At 30.4% G+C, this 13,069-nt stretch overlaps 1 protein-coding gene across 2 annotated transcripts; it reads left to right on the forward strand.

Annotated features, from left to right (window-relative positions):
• Positions 1-10,903: 10,903 nt before the first annotated feature.
• On the forward strand, positions 10,904-11,946 carry LOC133317815 (gibberellin-regulated protein 4-like). Of its 2 annotated transcripts, none has more exons than XM_061519707.1 (4): positions 10,904-11,040; positions 11,149-11,196; positions 11,324-11,357; positions 11,701-11,946. In XM_061519707.1, the coding sequence occupies exons 1-4, from the start codon at positions 10,972-10,974 to the stop codon at positions 11,880-11,882; spliced, it is 333 nt and encodes a 110-aa protein (XP_061375691.1). In that variant the 5' UTR covers positions 10,904-10,971; the 3' UTR covers positions 11,883-11,946. The 2 variants fall into 2 exon arrangements, with proteins under 2 accessions (XP_061375691.1, XP_061375692.1); XM_061519708.1 differs by having other exon boundaries at positions 10,921-11,040; positions 11,149-11,169; positions 11,306-11,357.
• Positions 11,947-13,069: the final 1,123 nt, after the last annotated feature.

Raw genomic sequence — 13,069 nt, forward strand, 5'->3', positions numbered from 1 at the left:
CGTCTCTCTTAGGCATGGAACACGATCCCTGACTCATAGAGACCAAAAAATATTTGTATCTATCAGTGACGGAATTAGAGATGAAAATAAATGTTACGTCTCTAAATCTATCACTGATAGAGATAAAAAAATCTGTCACTAAATTCCTTCACTAAATCCAAATGTATCCACTTAATACTATCATTATTTTCTATATATTAAGTTCTGTCTCTAAATCTATCTCTATTAGAGACGAAAAAATAGTCGTCTCTATTAGGGACAGATTTAGAGACGAAACTATGCCTATTAGAGAAGGATTGATTTTTCGTTTCTAAAACTGTCAATAACGGAGACAGAAATATTATCGTATCTAATTCCCTCCCTATTTATGAGGGATTGTTATTCCTTATCTGAATTCGTCCCTTTTGGAGATGGATATTTTTTCGTCTCTAAATTCCGTCTCTAATCAATGCTTTTTTAGTAGTGAATACATGGGGTTTGATCAAATGCGCACAAAGAATTAAAACATGCAATAACACAAAGTTAAAACATACCAGGGGAAACATGTGAATGCAACAAGGATAAATATGATCAAGCATTTGATATTGTGTTCTTAAGATAATTTGTCCTCTTTATGATGTCCAAGAGTGAAAAATAACCAGAATAAAATATATTAACCATGTTTGTTGACACAACCTTCGTTAGAACTACTGCACATAATGAATGTATAATGAATGCAATAAAGATTTCAAAAAATATTTTGGGAGAGTATCAGTAGGGAGGAAAATCATAAAAGTAATTGGTTTTTTTTTATTTTCTTTCATATTTATAAATCATTGTACTGGCCATGTGAATGATTCATGTTCGACAATGAAGAATCATATTTATTCGACCATGAATAGTTATGTCTATTCGACTGTGAAAAGACAACTCTATTGAGTGTGCCTATGATGATTTATTGAGTGTACGATAGCTCAATGAGAAATAATTACATCAAGATCGATAGTTTTTACATTTTGAATCTTTCGTATTACTCAGTCATTTAGTGGACCCGTTGCCTTGAACTATCAACCTTTGGGTGTAAAATTAGACAAGGAAACATGCAATATTCCTCGATCCTCTTTGTTGGTCCATTGTGGCCCTAAACACCCCTTGATTTTGTGAGTCTGTTGGACAATATGGTTATGGGTATCCTCGTAAAAACAACTCTTACTTCACACTCAAATAAGTGATTTCTAGATCATATTATGTATCTAACTATACATCTTCTAAACACATCAGATAAAGAAATTATTAAAAGCTTAATCAATACCACAATATTTCATCTTGGATTGAGTGTAAGTTTTAGAAAAATTGATTGTGCTTAATGATATGCCTCCAGCATATAAAGTTTTCTAAGTTAAAAAGAGCAAGGATTTAATCCACTTTGAAAGAAAAAATGCTAAAATTTGGTATAAAGTTGATAAACCATGCTCAATTCTTCTCTCATTGAATTCCTGTTATTTTTGTAGGAAAAAGGACTAGAAAAGAACGTGTTATTAAGTACCAGAGAGAGCAATTGAGCGAGCTGATAAAATTACATCGCCAGTTTGCTCGAACGAGCGAGATATCTAGTTTACCTCACTAGTTTGCTCGAAGGAGCGAGCAACTGAGCAAGCAGCGTCGTAAATGGAGGCCCATGGATATTTTTATTAAAAAGGACGACCTAGGGTTATTCTTATCATTATCTTTGGCTAGAGGCTTTTGAGAGATCAAAAAATTGAGAAAATTCTTGGAGGTTTACGCTGGAGATTAGGATTTCAGAGAAATTAAAGATTGAAGACCTCTGATTCTTCCTCTTCTTTTTCTTTTTCTTTTTCTTTTCTTCTTCTTGATGAATACTTTTATTTCTTTATTTTGTTTAAGTTAGATATGTCTGGCTAATTTTCTTTTGTAGTTAAGGTTATGGATCCGATGTGAATCCTTTATGAATTCTAAATTGATTTTATAATTATTTTAATTCAATTAGTTTTATTTTACCTTGCATGAGTTTTATACGGCCTTATGAGATCTGATCAATTTTATAGGGTTTTGAGGGTTAGAGCTCAAATAGGCATATTGGGATTTTAATCTTGACAGGGGTAAAATAACTATTTGTGCATGATCTAGACATAGGCTTGTATGAATTGCAAACTTTTTAATTCATCGAACTTAATGCTTAATTCAAGAAGGATCACTAGGATACTAGGGTTCTAATTAGGTTAAAGAGTTAAATACACTGAGACAATAGGGTTTAACTAACTGATTTGAAGAAGATGAATTGTTTGAACTGTTGTGTTAAGTAATTATAAGAATTAATTCAGATCTATATAGGAGGATCAAAGATGAAGTATACCTTGACTGCAGTTTGTCATTAAAGTTTCTTTTCTCATAATCATTCTTTACGTTCTTGAATGTTCTTGATTTTCATTGCAATTAATTTCAATTAGTTTTCTTTTAATTCAAAATCTATTTGCTAAACCAAATTGGATCGTCCAAATTAAGGGGAATAGTTAGGATAATATTTGGTGCTTTAATCCTCATGGGACGATACTTTTCTCACTACTTTATTACTTGAAACGATCGATATACTTGTCGAAATCGCAACACTTAATATTATTAGAAATTAATCTTATTGAAAGCATATTGCACACATTTTCATTTTTCTCTCGTTGATAAAATAAAAGTTTGCAAATTATAATGACGATATTTTTCTTATCGAGCATGGATAAATTAAAGTTGAACAGGATACATGAGAGGAATTTTTTTTCTGAGTATTATTTATGGCATTTAAATCAGCTTTAATTAAGTTTTCCATTGATTGCATGTTCCCAAAGTAACAAAATTCTACATTGAAAATAATATTATATTTTATCTTTCCATTGCATTCTTATTTTATAAAATTATTGTCTATAGCAAACATAACCGAAAGACTCACCAGTTTCAAGAACATTTGAGCTCGAGCATGAGACAGAAAAAGATACATATGGTCTTGGACTTGAGGTTGCATATTACGTGTCGTGTTATGGAAGTAATTCCATTAATAAATGCGGGTATGTTCATATAGAGGAAAACATTTAAAAGAGTATCTAGGTTTGTAGCCATATAATTCGACTGTGACATATCCCACTAGAAAATCCGATACATCGCCTTCTATAAATAAGTTTTGGAGTCAAAACTTTGTTTTCATAATTTTACGAAGTGGCAATTGACACTCTTGTTTTGTCTCCGGTTGCGGACACAACAAATGGTAGATCTCACTTTTTATATAAACAAAAGTTTTATAATTCTCACGTTGAAGGACAATTAAAATTTCATGTTGTAGAGATAAAAAGCATGTGAGACTCATGTGTTAGAAAAAATTATATGTAGGACACATGTCAGCACGGAAATCGAAGGATGTGTAGGAAAATTGTAATTCTCATGTTAAATAAAAATTATAAAACCAAAAAAAAAAAAAAACACAGCTGCACAGATTTTGATATGACAGTAACAGTAAAAACAACTCTTGAGTAACAGAAGAGTTGTTTTTCCCTTTTACAAATTAAAATGATGTTAGGATAATATTTTACAAAACAAGTTGTTAAGAAAGATATAAAATCATTAATGTAGTATCACTCAATATATTAAGATTTTTAGATTGAATTGATTTTTCATATGGTATTAGAGTTAGAGTGACCAAGTGATCACGAGTTCGATCAAGTAAACCAAAAATGGAGACCAAAAAATGGATCTGTCCAATATCCATGCTTTAAATCTAAAGAGCTCTTGCGTGAAGATCAAAATGTATTAAGAGAGATATAAAATCATTAATATAATTTTGTCTTATCAAAACTTTTATGATACAAGTTTTGATCCATTTAAGCAAAATTTAGCCAAGTATGACATATATTCACCTATTGTCAGAAAACAAAACAAGAGTAAAATATTATAATGAAAGAAACGTTAAATTTAAAATTTTACCACTTTCTTGTATCATAAAAGAATTTTACAGAAAAAAATAAAATAAATGTCGATGAATCTTATGTTCAGAATGGCTCAAGAACGAGTTGCTGGGGAATTCTTAGGTAGTGCTTGTTTCGAGAAAAATAAAAATTTGTCCGTCAAAGTGTAGGTGGGATTGCTGAAACTCACATTTGGTAGAAGCAATTCTGTATATTTCTCCGTCAATTGACTTTGCATAGCAATCCACGAAAACAAGTAAAAAACTTGCTAAAACACTATTTACAAAGCTGTCTGATATGGTGGTATTTATGTGAAAAACGGATAAGTGAAAAAGTAGGATAAAAACCATGACAATTTTACCCCTCATTGTTAACCACACGTGACCAAATGATACTCGTGGACTACCCCTCATTGTTTTTACAAGGATAGTTTTGTAATTTCATTAAGTTTTCCCATCAATATTTTATCTTCAACCAAACACACGTTCAGAAATTTAATTCAATTTTCCTGGTAAAATTTTGTCCAACCAAACAACTTTTTTAAAACTTTCCTATCTAACTCACTTTTTCTGGAGATCCATAGTATTTACATTTCTCTAGTATTAAAAAATTTCTCCCCAACCAAACACTACCTTAGAGACAACTCTGGAGATTGGTTGACTGGATTCTCAAAAAAATTTCGTCCAGGGACGTCAGTTATGACAAAATTGTGGGGGTTGCTTATATATAGGATTTGAGACTGCAAGGGAATCTGGCTTAATTTATAATTAGGGACATATATCTGGAAGGAGTATCTTTAATAGCCATCATCTTCTTCAACCTCTGATTTCTCGATCGCATTCAGAAACTTCTGCGGGGAATGACTTTGTTCGGTTAGGCCACATTATTAGAGAAGGTAACAATGTTGCCGATCAGCTTGCTAGTAATATGAAAGATGATTACCAAAAACACCTTCGGCACATATGGTAAAGAGTTTGAACTTATTAATCAGAGATCTCAAATTTGAGTCCTAAAAATAAAAAATAGAATTTGGGATAGTTGCTCTTTTAATAAGGTTCAAGTGCTCGAATCAGATATAATCCGAATGATGAAATAAAAAAAATTATTGTTGAGATGTAAGGTGGTGTTTGGTTCCATTCTTTTCAATAGTTTCCTAGACAAATGAAGTTTGGTTTTTAGAAAACTAATGTTTCAACAGCTTTTGACCAAAACTCATCCATGTGAAATGTATAGCTTTTTGAAAAAGATAAGAATTTGCACTGTTTAGAAACCGAATTTGAGGGTAGTTTTTGAGAAAATCCAGTAAAGCACTGTTGACACACTTTTTGTCATATATTTTCCTGATAAAATTTTGTCAAACCAAACTACTTTTTTTTAACTTTCCTATCTATTTAACTTTCCCTATGGATACCTAGTAATTACATTTCTCTAATATTCTTAAAATTTATCTTCAACCAAATGCCCCGTGAAATACTTTTTTCTACTCCTACTGATATTGTGCTAAGCTAGTCCTCGTGATGTAATAAGAGTTGGGTCAACACGCATGTGTCTGCAGAAGTTGGGTTTTGTTTTGCATTTGTTTTTCATCCCATTGTTATCTCAAAAATAAAATTAAAAAAACTTACTTTACTTAAATTAATAATTTTTAAAAAAAAAATTATTAACGAAATTATATTTGTGAGATGTAACGTGTTAAGTCTTCTATTTATTTTTTATTTTTAAATTTCTAGGTCCATGTAATTCATCAAACACAATTTATTGAATGAGTAATGTTACAGTCTCATTTTTTTTCGCAAAAATATTCCCTAATTTATATTACTTTTATTATACCAAATTCAAATAAAAAACATATGAAGATTTTTTTCAACATCATTTATGTACAGATTAAATAGTATACAAAGAAATATATATGTGGCTTTTCCATATAATTTAAACGTATGGTGCATTATAACGCTACATGAGAAATATATAAATTGTAGCAAGAATATTTACTCTCTCTTTTTAAATCTAATCAGAGCAAAAGTTAAAATACATTTTTAAATTTTTATGTATGATCTTTAATTATTTATATAACACTTTTTTAATTTAGGGATGTATTTGAATTAAGATTTTAAAAAACTATTTAGGGACAAAAAAAAAACCCATGTAGATTTTAACTATTTAAAAATGTAATGATTTTAAAGACATTTTTAAAAAATAAATATTTTATAGGATTTGATTTTAAATAATTTATTATTAATATTATAATAAATTTACAAGATTTTAAAAAATTATATGAATTTTTAACAAACATTCAATGTTACAAGAGTCAAAAAAAAATATAACAAAGAAATATAATGATATTAATAAAACAAGTAAAACTTAATACAACTTTCTCAGTCTTATAGAAATTTAATGTAACTTTATGTCCTCTAAGTAGTATTTTTAATTTGCATAGATCAAAAGTTATGTTAATACTTCATGTATTAACATTTTCTCTTTCCTACTTATGGATTTGAACAATAGATTCAAAATTATATTCTTTGTTTATAATAAAAAAAAATGTTAAATAGGATAAAAGGAAAAATCAAAGTACTTATCATGGACTAAAAATTGAAGAATCAAGCAGGCAATGCAACGAAGGGAATTCAAAATAAAGAACATAACTGGTGTTTCTTTTAGACAAGGAAAAAAAAAAAGCATTCGCAGAAATCGAAAGGGACATCAATGTTAAAAGTTGGGTCTTTTTAATTTTTTATTTTGTATTCTTGTCAGTAAGGGGTGTAAATGGGCTAGACCGGCTTACAAGACCTACGACCTAGCCTATATTAGGTCAAATTTGACCTATTATAAGTAGTAAAATAGAATAGGCCTAAGCTTTCAAAAAAACTTATTTAGAAAAAAAGCCATAGGCTTTTTTGTACATGTCGGACCTATAAGCTTACAGGTCGGCCTATATCATATTATTTATTTAAAATATAATAAATAAAATTATTATTTAATAATTTTGAATAATAAAATAATATTATTTTAGTTATTCATTTAATTGTTGAATGTTTAATAGACTTAGACAGGCTAACAGGCCTATGCCAAGACTTTTATTTTTTAATATAGGTCAGACCAGACTTTTAATTTGGAGCCTACATAGGCTAATAGGTCAGGCCATACCCAACGTTTTTTACACAAGCTTGGCCTATTTAAGCCAAGGTCCAGTCCAGCCCATTTACACCCCTACTTGTTAGTATATAGTTATAACATAAAAAGTTAATTTTTTTCACTTTTCACATTAGCTGACGTGACTGAGGAGAAAAAAAAAAGCAATTTTTCAAGTTATAATTATGTATTATTGGGAGTACATAATGTAAAAAAACTAAAAGGACACAACTTATATCATTTTAAAGCACAAATTTTTTCCCTTAAAAGATATAAGTTACATAATTATATAAGACAAGTTCCAAATATCAAAACAATAAAGTTTAATAACTTCTAAATTCTATGAGTTAATACAAATCAAACACATCATTTTGCATCAGTTGCATGTCCTCAATATCCTTTTCTCTTGCTCCTATAACAAGTTCTTTGCAATAAAACATAATAGATTTATTCAAATTCCACCTCAGCTTGGTACTTCAACTTTTTACCAATGGCTTCACCCTCTTCTTTCTCTACAATAACGACCTCATGCCATAATTTTTTTTTTCAAATAACTAGAAGAAGATACTATGCAATTTGATTTGGGGGAAATGGAAATAGTTTTTTTTTTTTAAAAAAAAAAACTGAGTCATATTAAAAGTTGATCCGATTCAATTTTTTTTTTTTTTTTTTATAAGACTCGATTTAGTTATTTGGTTTAAGTAAAAACGTAAAAACTTGTGTTTTTACTGTTTTTACGTTTTTGCACAAAGATTTTACCAATTTTTACTGAAGAGAGATTTTACTTGCATTTTAACACGTATCACTTTAGTGAAAACGTAAAAACATTATGTTTTTACACTAGTTTTTAACAATGATACTTTTGTGTCTCACTAAATGTAAGGTAAGTGTTACGATCTGGTAGATCGAGATGACCAATCATAGATTGGTATTTAATATAAGATATGTTTGTCCTCTCTCAGGTACTTATGGGGGAGGTACCTTATAGATCAGCGGATCACTGTGCATAATAATAAAGACGACATAGTCAAGGCGTGAAGTGTGTGAGTAGTAATAAGCTAAGAGAGAGAGAGAGTTTAGAGTGTGCATACCTTATTGGTTTAACCCCTTAATTATTTATAGATGAGTTACCTAACAGGAGTGGACTTCTGGGCCTCTTAGGAGTATTGATGGTCCAATTGTTGATCCATTGCTGTCGTTGTATGATTAATATAAGGGAAAAATGTTTCTGCAGTTAATGTAGATGAGTTATCTGCATTTATTCCCAAAACGATGTCGTTTTGGTATTGAAATCTTAAAAAATTATAAATATAAAGACTATTATAACCCTGAAATAAATTAAAATTATAAAAATACCATGATTTCCGTCCCAAAACGACATCGTATTGAACTTACTGCAGATAACTTATCTACAGTAACTGCAGAAAAAATGAACCCTTAATATAATTAAAGAATATTTTCTTAATTCCCTCTTAGTCGTTAGCCCTATTTGAACTTTTTAGAATGCGGATTTTTATCCGGTCCATAAAAGTACCTCAACATTTTTTAGCACAATTTAGTTCTAGAAGTATGATATAATTAAAACTTAACTGATGTATAAGAAAGTGATATTCAGTGTAGTACAATTTAGTCCTAGAAGTATGATATAATTAAAACTTAAAAATGTTGTATAGGGAAGTGATATTCAGTGTAGTAAAGTCATATTTGTCTTCAGGAATATAGGAATATAACACTTTTAATATATCTTAAAGGGTGATTCAATGGACCTTACTTGTATGGCCGATCCAAATCACCTATATATATGTTATTCTTAATTTCTTATACATTACGAAATTTTCATTTGGTCACTAAATTTTATAGGATTATAACTAGCACATGACATTAATAAATTGCGACAACAAAGTTAACAGAACTATACATATAAAAATTATATATATAAGAATTAAATTAAAAATATTCTATCCTAAAAAGAAAGGAAGATAAACAAAACACTGGCGGGGAACGGAAAGCAGATCATAGACATTATTACAATACAGTGCACTCTGTGCACATTAGTGAAATCGGCGCAGCTGGAGTCACGTGGTCGCACATGCAAATCCGACAGGCTATCACAGTCACAGAGCAGATTTTATTTATTAATAAAGTATAATGATTTAATTTGTTTGTAAAAAGAAAAGAAAAAAGTAAAAAGATCTTTTCTTTTACATTTGATAAAGCTTGACTTTCGTGTCTCTATGGGTCCCTTATATCCATTCCACTTTCAGTTTTTCATACTCAATCACGTTACTTCATTACCAACTTTCTAACCGTCGCCATACCTTTCTTGAATGCTCCTCCTCTTACTGCACCGTCACGAGTTTTCTTTTCTTTTTCTTTTTTAAACTTAAATATAAATTGTCAAAATTCTTTTTTAAAATAATAGACATAGCTTTTTCGTAGTCAATGAAAACATTAACTCATTTTTGACAAAATCTCTAACAAAACAAATTATCACTGTCTAATTTATTTTTTCTTTCTTGAAATCTAAACTTGTATCATAAATGGGAAAAGAATTTCAACAGTCCCGATGCATGAATTAGTGGGTCAAACCAATAAAAATGGGACAACGATTAGGAGCAGTGGACAAGAAAAGAAAAGAAAAATCAAAATTTACAAATGTCTTGACTAAGGAGCGGAGCTCTAAATTTTTTCTCTATAAATGGACTTTATTTTATCATCTAACACCAGTGTATACAAATCAAGCACCAAATCTTAATGGGATGCACCGAGCCCCAAAAAATTGTAATAAAAATAGACAGAGAAAAAATAAAATTATTTATGAATTTTTATCAAAACCATTTATATTAAATTACATAAATTTGAAAAAGAATTTGATAAGAAATTAGATAAATTTAAAATTAATTTCATTACAAAAATTAATATAAGTTTTGGCAGATATAAATTCTATATGGTTGCTTTAAATATTAGTGTAAAATAATTTAAAAACAGCAAGATCCATTCACTAATTCGGTATCATTGTCTCTCTTTTTCTTGAGAAACATACACAAATTATTTTTTTAAGGCAAGTAAACTTGTCCCGATATTCTCACAAACTTTGATTATTTGAGTCGATTATGAGATTTATAAGGAGTACAAGGCATGTCAGAAATAAAGATTTTAAGTTACTCTCAAAAATAACATACAAAGATCGAACTGAAATCATTTTCTTTCCTCTACTTAATTTTCATGTATCAACTAAATTACAACCATTTAATAATAGAGTTTTATTAATTTCATATGAAATAAGATAAGAATGGTTTTTCCTTAATAATATCATATATTTTTCGGGTTTTATAAGAGTTGTGTTGTAGGAAAAATGATTGTGTAATGTTATAGAAATTCATTTTACGTGCCTTAAATTTTCTTTTTTTTTGCTTCAAAAAATACAGGTTCCACAAAATGTTATGTGTGCAGACAAACGTGACATGATATATGCAACCCCATATTTTCCTCTCTCGTAACAGTTGTAGCTTTTGTGGAGCAGCAATTATGCAGTTACGTTTCAACTTTCAAGTTGATAGGCATTTACCAATTAAATTTAATGCTTTATTATAGAAAACACATCAGATATCATGTGATTTGCATCACCGTCATGTTATTCGTGCCGACACACGTGTCAGACCATGGTTCTTCACAGTGAGGACAACTCGGTACTACTGGGTACACCTAATAAATGTTGCATCTAAATCCCACCCATTAACATTCTACAAATACCCCACATTTCCATTCGGCTATGATCCCATTGTCTTCCTAAATATCCCTCTTGTGTTTTGGTTTGGTTCCCGTTGTTTTGTCTTGGTGCTTTACACAAGTGTTACCAAATCAAGAGGGGTTCAGGGATCAGTGTGTTTCCGCAACAATGGCCATGGCTAAGTTCTTTGCTGCTTTGATCTTGGCACTCATTGCCATTTCCATGCTTCAAACAGTGGTTGGTCTTTAATGTCCAAAAGAAATCTTTTTTTTTTTTTTTATCCCTCTTAATTTACAATGCTTAGAATGTGATGGGTTCTTACGTTTGAATGGCTTGGTTTTTCAGGTTATGGCAGCTAATGGGCAAGGAGGCCACCTTTATGATGATAACAAGGTAATCACACACTAACCACTTCTTCCCTTTAAAGTTTGTGTCTTTCTCTTTGTGGGGGTCTAGGAATTTTGCATTGTGAAGGGTGAATTTATGCTGATTTTTGGTGCTTAATTGTGTGTTTCTTCAGAGCCAATATGGACCCGGGAGTCTCAAGAGCTACCGTAAGTAAACAACTTCCTTCTGCAATTCTTTTGGTTGTTCTTTTCATCATCACCTTGTCTTTTATGGTATAAAGCCATGTAGAGATCAGAGATTTCTACATTGAAATTGGAAGAATGAACATTTTAAGAAACCGCCCATAACTCGGGGCAGATATTGGGTTATTTTTATTATTTTACTTTGACTGTAGTCAAAATTGTTTCCGTAAAAGCTGCTTCATTTGGAGTGCTTTTTGACTGTGATGCATGTGTGAAAAGAAATGACCATTGATCATTTTGATGATAATGCCTTGTTTTATTAACGTTTATTGGTTGTCTTGTTACTTTTGATATGTTATATGACCAGAATGCCCATCACAATGCTCGAGGAGGTGTGGCAAGACCCAATACCACAAGCCCTGCATGTTTTTCTGTCAGAAGTGCTGCAGGAAATGCCTGTGTGTGCCCCCAGGGTATTATGGGAACAAAGCTGTGTGCCCTTGCTACAACAACTGGAAGACTAAGGAAGGAGGACCTAAGTGCCCTTGATCTTCAGCTTCATATATCAACCGTTGCTTTTCTATATAATAATTTCCGATGTTCTCCCATTTATAAGACTAGTTTACTTATCTATTATTTTCTGTGTCCTAACTAATCAAATGGTAGCCCCTTTTGGTTCTCTGAAAATGCTCTCATGTATGTTAGGGCTGCCCTTTTGAGTTTATGGGCTCCTCCTTTATCACCCCATAGGGCTTGTTTGCCTTTAATGAGGGTGGCTTATTAATATGGTTAAGTGTTATCATATATGAAATTTCTTGTTATCTTAATCTTGTCCTGGCAAATCAATTATTAGTGGTTCCAATAAGGAATGAATGGCTGTAATTCGTAATGATGTATTGAACTATTTAATTTAAGAGGGAATTAGGTTATAGAGAAGTGCCCACGTTATATACTTTACCATTTCGATGAGAAAAAACTCTTTTTCTATTAATGCGATTTCTTAATAAGACTTTAATTTTATACTTCTATAACAACATTCATAAAGGCTTTTGAGACAAAGGTATAAATAGAGAGAAAAATAAATCTTATGTTATAAGAAAATTCTAATATCATGGATACATCAAATATGGGATTCACTATTTTAGAAAAATGAAAAAAAAAAGATACACTTTTTTATAATATGTATAGGAAGAATTTATTTTTTCATGGAATTTGAGAAAAACAAACCCCACAAATAGATAAGGTAAACTGATGGCCACTGAGTCACGCATCTTTCTCTCGAAATGTAGGAGCTCATTTTACTCCAGACAAGACATGTACTTTCTTCTGTATATCTTTATGGAGTAGGAACAATGACCATATAATGGGCTAAGACCTGAATCCTACCGTTTTTGTTAGGAGTTAATGTAACGTTCTATAGAAACTTTTTTTTTTTGGGTACAAAATTCTATAAAATATTAAAGATTGATGATCCAAATGACTCAGCTGAAAAGAATAAAATAATACAAATAATAAGAAAAATATAGAAATTTTGCTAGTTACGTATTAATTGAAAATGTATGCTTGTATGTGGTCTTTGCCATCAAGACTGGTATAATTACCTGAAATTCATAATATCTCAAGATTATTTATATGGTATCAGAGTTTGAGTGATTAAAAGGTCACAAGTTCGATTCTTACGATCCCCCACTTTCAAGTGGAATTAAAAAAAAAAAAAAAGTACAAAAAGATAAACT

The sequence above is a fragment of the Gastrolobium bilobum genome, unplaced genomic scaffold (genome assembly GCF_033153095.1).
Source record: "Gastrolobium bilobum isolate Gb01-03AN ecotype WA unplaced genomic scaffold, APGP_CSIRO_Gbil_v1 utg1481, whole genome shotgun sequence".
In the NCBI taxonomy this organism is placed as follows: domain Eukaryota; kingdom Viridiplantae; phylum Streptophyta; class Magnoliopsida; order Fabales; family Fabaceae; genus Gastrolobium; species Gastrolobium bilobum.

What these genes read in the sequence shown, in the direction of transcription:
- LOC133317815 (XM_061519707.1), top strand. Translation starts at nt 10,972, where the DNA reads ATGGCCATGGCTAAGTTCTTTGCTGCTTTGATCTTGGCACTCATTGCC. An exon ending in TTTCCATGCTTCAAACAGTG is followed by an intron (nt 11,041 to 11,148) that starts GTTGGTCTTTAA and finishes TTGGTTTTTCAG; the next exon opens with GTTATGGCAGCTAATGGGCA. An exon ending in ACCTTTATGATGATAACAAG is followed by an intron (nt 11,197 to 11,323) that starts GTAATCACACAC and finishes GTGTTTCTTCAG; the next exon opens with AGCCAATATGGACCCGGGAG.